Source organism: Eptesicus fuscus, chromosome 2 (genome assembly GCF_027574615.1).
Source record: "Eptesicus fuscus isolate TK198812 chromosome 2, DD_ASM_mEF_20220401, whole genome shotgun sequence".
Taxonomy (NCBI): Eukaryota; Metazoa; Chordata; class Mammalia; order Chiroptera; family Vespertilionidae; genus Eptesicus; species Eptesicus fuscus.
The window spans coordinates 65,351,806-65,363,837 of record NC_072474.1 but is presented as its reverse complement, the minus strand read 5'-3'; the positions used below and the strand labels follow the sequence as shown (position 1 = coordinate 65,363,837).

The following is a 12,032-nucleotide window of genomic DNA, read 5'->3' as shown; positions in this document are numbered from 1 at the left end:
CAAATGCAAATAAAAATCTTTTAAAAATCTTAGAAATTCATTTAAGCAGGTTATGTCAATCCTATTAAAAATGGTTTTTCTATGTACAATACATAGTTTTTAAAAATACTATTCCAGGAAACAAAACTTCTTTGGTTCAGCAAAAGGATTCTAAATGTGGAAATTCAATTTGTTAAGAATGCACCTTCGTGGATTGGACCTCTCTCCTCTGGTTTATTTATTCAGGAAGCACGTAGCTGACTTTCTTTGAATGAAGAAAATATGGGTGGGGTGTGGGTAGAGGCTTCTTTTCCCTTAGGACATTTGCATATAAAAATATAATCAGAAGCTTGAATAATGCAATAACTTAGCCCGTACTTTTGCTCTGCCAGATCAAAAAGACACAGAGACAGTCTGCTTCCTATCCATTTTGGAAGGAGGGCGAGGAAGTGATCATGGTTGATACATAGACACTTTTCTAGTAAAGAACTTAGGGACTGGCGTCCAATGCTATTGAAACTACTCTCTTCACTATTTGGAAGACTGCATGGAGGAGGCAAGAGGAGGGCAGAAGCTAGATTACGCTCCCGCTTTTACAGTCCCATCACTTCCTCAGCAGCTTGTCTGCCTTAATAATCTAAAATTATAAACACATCATGACTCAAACGTCTTTACAAAGAGTTAACGCAGCAATGATTACAGTGCATCAACTATTACTAATGGCATCTTCATTAAAAATTAACTCTGGTTAGTCTATACTCTTGGTTTATTAATAGCAACAATCACAGAACTGCCCAAAATATCTCAGAGTTTCAAAGAGTCAGCAACCTTACCTATCTGACTTTATTCTCCTCCATATTTAATGGGAAGGAAAAGCCTTCACAATTTTGTTCCTGCATGATTTCTACTTTGATTATAAAACAACTTAGTCTGTAAGATAAAAACCTTTCCAAAAGCCCATCACTTAACTGCACATTAAAACCACCTTTAACAAGGTTTTGGAAAGTCTCTGAGGTATCACAGCTGGTCACAGGAGAATGGAAAATATTTTTGGCTTTGTTTATTTTTCTAAGTTTCCCCAATGAAATATAATTACCTTGTTGGAATAATTAACTCATTTATTTTAGGGAGTGGTACCACTGACTAAATACTCAAACTTGCCTTTCCCTAGACTAATATCAGAAGCACCTTAATACATTTCTAGGTTGAACACAAGTAAAAGTCAAGAGCCTTTTTTGACTACCAAGATTCCTGCAAACCGCCACTTCAAGATGCCATAATGCTTACATGGAGTTGTTGAGAGCAGGGTAAATCTTCCAAAATTCACCCTTGTTCTTGATGCTATTTGGAGAACTTAGTTGCTCAAAAGCAAGACTCTTTTTAAACCTTATTAGGACTCAAAGGAGATGAGTATGGATCAGGATGGAGCAATAGATTGCAGAGAACACTATGCCCCTTCAACAAAAATGGTTCTGACTGTGGAGAGAATAAGATAGTCTTCAACATTTGAGAAAAGCAAAGAATAGAATACATGAATAATTCACAGCATCTAAATAAGACATTATAATTCAGAACCACCTCCATACCCACTAGCATCCACCCACAATCCCTGTGTGGGCAGGGATTTCTTTTCCCCAATGGTCTTCCAAAAGATATCATAATACACCAAAGAGAAAAATAATCAGTATTGGATTATTGGTGCTCATAGTTCTCCTCTTAGTAGATAGGCAGTAATCATCTGTTTTTCGTTTTTCTTTCAGAAGTCTTTATCCCAGCCTGACAGCTCATCTGGAGGCACTCCCTTTTCAGGTGGATACTTGTCAAAGTAGCTGTGATCTGTGGGTCCACTGAGCTAATAGAGAAAGGATTAGAGCAAAGATGAGGGTGATGTTGACTAAGTATGCATTTACATATGGGTAATGCTTTCATACCTGAACACAGATTTTAAACTGCAACTACTGGTAAGTTACATGTAAGATCTCAGCCTCATGAGATCTCCCCTTTGCATCAAATGAATCTGCTCACTGGATTACACATACAATGGAAGCTAACTGTCCTTATGAGTTATTTCTAACAGAAAAAGTGACAGAAATTATGTCTATTTTTTTTCCAAAATAAAAAATATATCTTAAAATCAGAAACTTTAAAAAATCAAAATCTTTCTACTTTTTAAAGATTCTCATCAACTTTGAATTTTTATATGGTTTACTGGCCATAAAACATTTCCAGAATGCCAAACAAAGAAACAATTCAAAATATTATTGATCCCGTTGAAAGAGTGAAATGGCTTTTTTGCAAATTAGGTGGTTTCCAATTCTTTGCTTTCTAACAAATGTAAGTACCTAATTGAATTATCAGCTTATAGATCATTAAGAATACTATTTATAATAGAGCATAACATGTTTTGGGGAGGGTGTCATGTATTAATTTATGGGAACACAACTCTTAGCACTTGCATCTACATAATTTTAAAAAGGAATAAAATTGATGTGGAGTCTGAGTCCATTTTTTAAATAAATAAAATGTATACATAGGCACATTAAATATTTTCTTTATCAAAATAGTTTAATAATTATTTTATTTTTATAATATATTTATGTTGTTTGATACTGCATGCTATAAAATGTATTAATAACTGAATCCAGAAGAAATATCTGTTGTTACAGAAATTTTGGTGGTCACAGGAATTTTAAAATTTATAAAACTATAATGGAAAGGCATTGAAAGAATGATTGATTAAAGGTTGCCAAGCATAAAACTATTTTACATTAGAATGAAATTTTGAAGGGAAAATTAAATGGAAATGTGGAAATATGAATTCAGAGAGAATAATATTTCTGTCTGTATTTTGTAATGGCTGGTATCAAATCTCAATGATATAGCAGATCTATTTAAAGGGATACAGTAACAGTAGAGCTGTATTTTAAAATGTCAATGTTTTCAACATACTAAAAATTATATTCTCCATAACAATTTAAATATACAATACAAAATTCAGATGTCAATCTAAAAATATACAAGAGGAGACGTAGATCTTCAAAATTCCTCAGAGAGAACACAGTTTGTAGGGTGCTGATCCAGGTCATTTCTGAGTCATTGTTTCCCCTAAGTTAGTAAATGTCCTGCTTTTTCTAGAGCGAAGCTGTCCAATCAGACACCTGTAGTGACTGAGCACTTGAAATGTAGCCGGTCCGAACTGACATGTGTTGAAAGTATAAAATCCACTTGGGATTACAAAAACTTGGTATAAAAAAAAAAAATAACTAACATCTCATTGATATTTTATGTTGATTACATATTGAAGTGATAATAATTTGAATATTAATTAAAATTAATTTCACTTATTTATTTTTACCTCTTTTAATGTGGCTATTCAAAAATTTCAAATTACTTATATGATTCATACTCTATTTCTAGAGCCATCTGTCAGTCTAACACGGACAACTTGGGTCTTAGATTTACATGCAATTGATTCCTGAGAGCTGAGCTAATGCTCATCAAATAGGTAATACTATCTAGTCCCTATAATCACAACAGTTATGACATTTTAACTTAAATTTTAAAAAAACTATTTAAAAAATCTAAAATCTGTTACACACATGCACCTAACATCTGTTTACAAAATCAAATGCCTACAAAAAAATTATGAGAGCAATACAGTGGATACCATACCTCTCTTCGTAAAGGTGAAGGAAGGTTCCGTGCTTTTAGTCCCTCCCAATTAAAACCACTTAACCACCTGAGAAATGAGAAAAGTACAGAGAAATATTACTTGCCTGAAAACTATCAGCATGTCAGTTATCTATCAAGCCATTTCAGTGTCTGCTCCCTGCCAGCAATGTGGTCAGAGGAAAACACTGGACCGTGCTGGTTGTCTGGTCTCACATTAAATCGGGGTGGGGAACATCCCACCCTTGGGCCATATTGTCCTGCAAAATCATCTGGTCTGAGCTTGCCAAGGCAACCACAGGCAGAACTCAAAATTCAATTAACCTAGGAGCTTTTTTCATAGCAACATAAATTTATATTAAGGAAATTATAGTAAGTGAATGATGTTATAAATATCCAAACGGCCATGGAAGAAAAAGGTTCCCTACCCCTGCATTAAATCCATGCCCACTAACCCCAAAGAGCAGTTAATGCTGCCTCATAATCAGTCTAGCGTGAAAGGCCAAGTCTTTACAATGCCTTTGCTATAAGCCATAAGTCCTTACAAAACCACCCTTTCAACCACCACCTGTCTCTCACCTTACCACTGTCCTGTGTTTCTCTTCTCTCTTCCTTGCTCATTTATTTCCTCACCATTGTTCCAATAAGCTAAGGATGCTCCTACTTTAACCTTTGCACTGAAGACCCTCTAGCTAGATTGCCTTTTTCCCCAAATTTCCACATGGTTTGTTCCCTCAACACCTTCAGGTCTTTTCTCAGAGATCATCTTCTTAGCGAGATCTTTTTTAGCCATAAGTGTAATATTGCAAGCCTTTTCCTATCCCAACCTCCACATACTTTCTATCCCCCTTCTCTGCTTTATTCCTCCTCTGTAGCACTTACTGCTATCTAATGATCCGCTATACACTATCCTATATAATAAAAGCCTAATATGCTAAGTGTCTGGTCATCCAGTCATCCATTCAACCAATCAAAGCCTAATATGCTAATGATATGCTAAGGCCACTCAACTGCTCACTATGATGTGCACTGACCACCAGGGGGAAGACAGTCGACTGGTCGCCAGTTGCTATGATGTGCACTGACCACCAGGGGGCAGACGCTCCAACTGGTAGGAGAGCTTGCTGCTGGGGGTCTGGCCAATCAGGACTGAGCGAGATGCGCCAGACATGCCCTGGAGTCCTCCCTCGGTCCCACCCCAACTGGCAAACCTCCTGTGTCCCTCTCTGGCCTGGATCATGCACCGGTGGGGTCCCTCGGCCTGGCCTGCACCCTCTCGCAATTCGAGACCCCTTGGGGGATGTCAGAGAGCCAGTTTTGGCCCAATCCCACTCAACACAGGAGCTGTCCTCTGGTGGTCAGTGTGCTTCAGCCAGAAGCCGGGCTTAGGCCATCAGTTGGACATCCCCCAAGGGCTCCCGGACTGCAAGAGGGCATAGGCCAGGCTGAGGGACCCCTCTAGTGCACTAATTTCGTGCACCGGGCCTCTAGTTTAATCATATTGTTCATTTTCTGTCTTTCTCACTAGAATAAAGCTCCAGGAGGCAGTGGTTTTTGCCTGTTTCTTTTCCTCTGTGTCCCTAACAACTGACACAGAACAGGGCCTCAATATATGTCTTCTGAGTAACTGAATCACTCTGCAAGAGGACACACTTACACAGGACCTCTTACTACAGTGTCTTGTGATGTCACACTGTGGTGGCAATGCTCCTAGTCACATGGATCTAAGAGGCTCCAAGATTGGAAAGTACTTTACAGTAATCTGTAATGGAATCAAGCTGACAGCCAGATGAAGTTTTTTTTAATTTATTGCCTCCACATCACTAATCTAAAAAGGCTGATTGACTTTTCAGGATACATGTAAAGCATGGTGGGCTGGAAACACAGCACTCGGACACAATGTACTCAGTCTCTTGGAATCTTATAAGGAACATGGAATAATACTGTTCTAGATCCACTGATCTTTTCTATTGGGACACTGATGTCAGGTCAGGCATCAGTTATGAAACAAAATGTTATGAAAAGTCAGTTTTCTCCCAGACATCAAACAAACAAACAAACAAAGAAAAACAAAGGCCCTGCTTTTAAGATGTTTTGATTTTGGTGGAAGGTGACAGAAACACACACACACACACACACACACACACACAGACACACACACACACACACGAAAACAATATAAATACTTGAGTGAATTTTAGATACTAATAATACTAGGAAAATTAAAGAGAAAAAAGTGATAGATAATGATGGGGATAGGGATGGGTTAGAGGAGGCTGTTTTAGTGAGAGTGGTGTTTGAAGAAAGGATATTTGAAATAAGGCCAGAATGAAAAGAAGAGGGAAGCCATAGGAAGATCTGTGGCAAGAGTCTTCGAAGTAGATGGAATGAGCTTCAGTGTGGTGAATTCAGGGAAAACTAGGAAAAAAATGATGTCTGAAAAATGGCTAGAGGCCAAATCATGTAAGGCCTTGTAGGAACAGTAAGGAACTAGAGTTTTATGCATAACAGGAAGCCAATAGAAAGTTCTAAGTAAATTATACAATCTAGATGTATTTTCAAAAAATAATTCTGGCCACTATGTGGAGAGTGGCCACAGGGGAGAGCATGGGACTGGGGTTGTGGGGGTGGGAGGCTTAAGGAGGCTGTCACATTTCTCTGTCTATTGGCCACACCAGAAATTATACTCTTTTACCCTTCTCAGTCTCTCTCATCCCTGGCGTGGGTTTTGGTTCAATCCTTGACTGGATTTCCCATTCCAAGTCTAAACTTAGGAAGAGAAAAAGTACAAAAAAATACCAGAGAGGACAGGTCCTAGAACATTCCATTTCAGGTGCCATTCTTACCCCAAAGTGCCATTTTGGCATAAGCTACTGAGACACTAGTCAAAGGGTGGGAGTCAGACAGCAATCCCAGCTGTACGGCTTCCCTTGTTCTCGCTACCAAACCACAGAAGTCCTCTTCTTGATCCACCCATCAGCTTCTTTGCACAGACTGATGGTCCATTTTAGGGATTTCCAGGCTCCCAGTTCTGTAGATTCTTTCCATTTGACACTAAACACTGCCACAATTCCTTTTAACATATTTTACAATGCTCTCTTCCCAGAAGCTACTCGATAAATATTAACAAAAATCATTACTGTTAACTCTACTGAATCAAAGAGCCTATGCATTTCTTGCTGAGTACTTGTTACAATTTGACTTATGGCAATATTTACTTGACATGAGTGGCTATTCACTTAACACTTGGCCTTTTGACACTAACCAAATTTTAAGTAGTGCACGTGCCAGCATGTACTCATGTGTGAAAAATATTCACCAAAGAAATATTAGCAGCAACAGCACATAAATTGCTTCTTCATTTTTAGGAGACTTGTTGAAGCTATTCTTGAGAGTAATTTTAAAGACTAGAAATAATAAAGGTAATGAGAAGACACTCGAAACAAATTATTCCTCTACCATCAGGAAAGATTTAATTGTACCCTACAAGTATATTATCTCTTTTCTCAGAGAAGTGTTGGGAGACATAATTGGTGCCTAGTTTAATAAGTTAGCTCATAAACAGGGAAGGGAGGAACTCTATTTTTAGGGAAGATGATTAAAGACAATGGGCAAACATACTGTATTGTTTTTAAATACAAAGTGAAAATGAATAGTTCTCTAAGAAAACAATAAAAGTTTTACTTTGGAGAATGAGAAAATCTGATGGCAAATTTTAGAAAGATTTTTTTTTAATATTGAGAATAAACTGGGTAGAGAAGCTATATACTTTGGGGACTTGTGGAAGATTTTAGACTACTACTCCTATTTGAAGGCAAAGAGAGATCTATTTTTCAGGCCTCCCTCCCCCAACTTTATATCTTAAGAGAAAAAAAAAACACTATGAAAGTAGAATAAAATAAGGTGGAGTGTGTGTGTGGTGTTTTGTGAGTTTTTTTGCCCCTCTGGGCTTACCATAAGGCACTGTGTAAATCTGACACATCTTACTAGTGAACTCTACCCTACATATTGTACTCTGACTCTACAGATATGTGGCAGAAAAACATCCTGCCTGCTAAAAAGAGAGCAAATTAATCCCTACAATGAAAAAAATTCAAAACCCTTCATTACTACTCTAAGGTGAGAAAATGCTCTGGCATCAATTTGCATGTGTGTTCAATCACAATTTGACAGCTACATTTAAATGAGCCTCAGGTAAAAAAAAAAAAAAAAAAAAAAACTGGAGCCTATTAACAATTCTATCACTCTATTCCCCAATTATCCCAAAGAAAAACATGAAGATGCTTTTCTAATCAAATAATGAGGGATAATATATTGAAAGGATAACTTTAATTGGCAGAACACTTGTTTGTTCCATATGAATGGTGTGTTCCATGTGTCATGTTATAATGAGATAGAAAGTTGTGATAATAGCTTGTATGAAAAGGTACATTGGAATCTAATACAAGTAATAAACTTTACACTGAAGGTAATCCAAAGGATGACAAAGAACAACAAAATACTCTAAACATTTTAATGTCTATAAAATCCACAGATGTCCCTCCCTCCCTCCTTCCATCCTCCCCTCCCTCTCTCCCTTCTTCCCTCCCTTCTTACAATGTTGAATACATGGCATTATTTCAAGAAAGTTCATGAATAGATAGAGCAGGGTTGGCAGCTGCATCACCAATGTTAAGAAAAATGAATAGTGTTTTTATCCAGCAGCATTTCTCCCTTTATTTTCACACAGTGTTGATGTGCCCTTAATTCTTCAGTAAAAATATCCAGAGAGGAATGTAATATTGAGAGGTGTTTTCGTTTCTGAAAGTGAACACATCAGTGTGTTCAAAGGTTTTCAATAATGAAATTCTCAAATTTATTTTTTGTACTAGCAATAGGTGATGTATTATATCTGTAAATCATAAGCAAAATTAAAACATCTTGAGGACTAGAGAATTTAGCAAGGCATGGATTTGAAAAGAAAATCTTAAAGGCTTCAACTTCCACATATGTAATCAGTTAAGAAAGGCTATCTCACTGAAGTTCTCTAGGGTTCTAAAGGATAGATTTAGAAATTCACAAAACTGAAAAGGTCCGTGTGAGATTACTACATAAGGCAAAACATTGTTTTTGGGAAATCAATGTACTTTACCCAAAAAGTAAAACACAACATGAGGCTTCAGAATTTGGAGAGATAGTCAAAGGAAAATGACATTTAAAATAAATGTATAATATAAATAAAAACTGAAATGCAGTACTGCTTAATGGTTAATTTAGCTGACCCATTCTCTTGAATATCGACAATAACTATATTCTATTTTAATTACAAATCAAATGTGAAAATTAGAACAATTCATTTGCAGAATCCAAGCTGATATTTTAAAATTAAAATAAAGATTGCAGTGGATAAAAAACTAAGTTGCTATAACTTGAGGATGTGATTTTATAACTTGTTTTAAGCTTATGATATGAATTTCCAGCATTAGAGAAATCATTTTGAGAGTGATTATTGTGACTACATCTGGTAAAACACAAATTAAAGTGCCAAAAAAGAAAAACTGAGAGTCTGTAAAGGAACCCTTACTGAGAGAAGCTTCAAGATTAGCACAGTTTTCTATAAATTTCTATATTTTTCTGAGCAAAGAAGTAACTATGTACCTGTGTTTCTTAATGTCATTGATTCCATTCTTCAGATTTCCCAGCCTTTCTGTTGGATTTTGCCTAAAATAATAATTGTTAAAAGACAGTTTATAAAAATTATGATTGAGTAAATTTTAAAATTTAACATTTCTTTATTCTTTCATTAATTATTCAACAATATTCATAGACAGGCATCTGGGTAGAGGGGGATAAAAGACACATGCTCTAGGGGAGCTACTGTCAAATTAGAGTTAGGAATATATCTACATCTATATCTATAATATATATACATAAATATATATCTATACTCATATCTTTATGTACATATCTATATTTCTATCTATATCTATAGATCTACTAGTGCTTTAAATGCACTAGAAATGAATATGTAAAAGAACAGGAGGGGGCTATTTTACAAACTCTGCTGAGAAAATCAGATAAAGCTTTAGAGAATCATTTACACCTCAGCTGGAAGCATGCAGAAATTTCTGTTGGCAACCCACAGCTAGGTTTCATGTTCTGTATTTATTAATTTTCATGGTTTTTAAAAAGTTCAACTGTGTGTGTGTGGGGGGGGAATAGCAAAAAAGTAAAATTCAAACAAAATTATATAACTCTTCTGTTCCCCAATAATTTATTTTGAATGGTAGATAGAAATTTGGGAGTAACTGAAAATAAGGCCAGGGCCGTGGTCCAAGTTGGTGGTGCAGGAAGAACCTAAACTCAACTCTTCCCATGAACACACCGAATCTACAACTACATATGGAACAATTCTCCCTGAAAAAGACCTAAAAGCTAGGGGAACAGTTCCCTCACAATAAATTGTAAATGTGCCCCATGAAAGCAGGTAGGAGAGGAAGAGACAGTCTCGCCAAAAACTCCACCAATCAGAAGGGATTTCACAAATCTGAATCTTCTCCCTGAGGAGCAAGGGGTTCATGGTCCACATCAGTCACCCCAATCCTTTGGACCCTTACTGGGGAGATGAGCCCCTAAAATGTCTACCTTTGAAAACCAAAAAGGCTCACATTTAGGAGACTTACAGGTCTGCAGGGAACTGAGATACTTAGCTAGGGCTGAAACACAGACTCATTTGTCCCAGAAACCAGCACAAAAGTATTAGTTTGAAAAGTGTGTAGAATATATGTAAAGGAGAGTCATTGTTAATCTTGAAGTGTCTGTTAGAGAGGGAAGGACCAGCTAAGACTCTCTCAGGGATGGAGGTGCTGTACCATTTTTGCCCTTTCCTTGTACCTGGGCTGTGTCAGCAAGCACACCCCACCCCAGAGCTCTCTGCAGTTTCTCAGAAGCCAGCAGGTGCCCTCTAACCCCACCCTCTCCCACCACCTTGCTAAAGCCAGCAGTTCACACCAAGGACATATTAGACCAGAAAGTCCTAATAGATATATAAAAGACCTACAGATGGCCAACAGGTACATGAAAAGGTGTTCAACATAATTACCCATCAGAGATATGCAAATCAAAACCACAACGTAATTTCATTTTACACCTGTTAGAATGCCTATTCTCAAAAAGTGAACAAATAAAGTGTTGGCAAGGATGTAGAGAAAAGAGAACCCTTGCACATTGTTGTTAGAAATATAAATTGGTGTAACCACAATGGAAACAGTATGGTGGTTCCTCAAAAATTAAAAATAGAATGTCAATATGATCCAGCAACTCTAGTTCTAGGTATGTATCCGAAGAAAATAAAAACACTCATTCAAAATCACAGATTCACCCTATGTTCACTGCAATATTATTTACTAGTGGCCTGGTGCATAGATTCAAGCACATTGAAAGGAAATTAATTAGAAGAAAAATTTGTGCAGAAATTACATTACTGCAAAAAATTACATGTCAAAATAGTATATATAATATAGTATTATAAAATTAAAACACACGTGCGATTGGCACCAGTGAGAGCTTTATATGCACCACACATGCACGAGTCAACATTTATTTTTAAATTGCTAGTGCACATCATATGTACCAGTCGGTTGGTTGGTTGGGTGGATGGAAGGACAGTCACTTAACCTTTTATACATTATAGATAATAACCAAGCTATAAAATCAACCTAAGTGTCCATCAGTGGATGAATGGATAAAGAAGATATATGTAATGGAAGACTACTTAGGCACAAAAAATGAAATTGTGCCATTTACAACATGGATGGACCTTGAAGTTATTATGCTAAGTGAAATAAGTACTGTAGGATGTAACTAATATGTGGAATCTAAAAATAAAACAAACCAACAAAACAAAATTCATAGATTTAGAGAACAAATAGTGGTTGCCAGCAAGGGGGGGGGGGTGACAAAATGGGTGAATGAGATCAAAAGGTCCAAACTTCCAGTTATAAAATAAGTAAGTCATGGTGATGTAATTTACAGCATGGTGATTATAGTTAATAATATTGTAGCGAATATTTAAAAGTTGACAAGAGAGTAAATCTTAAAAGTTCTCATTACAAGAAAGAAAAAATTTTTTATAACTGTATGGTGACAGATGGTAACTAAACTTATTGTGGTAATCATTCTGCAGTGTTTACAAATATCAAATCATTGCATTGTACATGCAAAACCAATATAATATTATATGCCCATTATACCTCAATAAAAAAAATCCTACATAATAAAAGGCTAATATGCAAATCAATTGAATGGCAGCACAATCAGTCGCCATGATGTGCACTGACCACCAGAGGGCAGACACTCAACGTAGGAGCTTCCCCCTGGTGGTCAGTGCTGGGCTCATGGCTGGC

The 12,032-nt window shown here is 36.7% G+C and overlaps 1 protein-coding gene across 2 annotated transcripts in view; it reads right to left on the bottom strand.

The window, feature by feature from the left end:
* Window positions 1-1,735: 1,735 nt before the first annotated feature.
* The window catches only part of PRKG2 (protein kinase cGMP-dependent 2), a 76,931-nt gene continuing 66,634 nt past the window's right edge, over window positions 1,736-12,032 (bottom strand). For both annotated transcript variants that reach the window (XM_008143629.3, XM_054723385.1), the window contains exons 16-18: window positions 9,286-9,348; window positions 3,652-3,718; window positions 1,736-1,831 (exon numbers count right to left, since the gene is read on the bottom strand). In XM_008143629.3, the coding sequence (XP_008141851.1) occupies window positions 1,736-1,831; window positions 3,652-3,718; window positions 9,286-9,348 (226 nt within the window). The remainder of the gene's footprint in view (window positions 1,832-3,651; window positions 3,719-9,285; window positions 9,349-12,032) is intronic.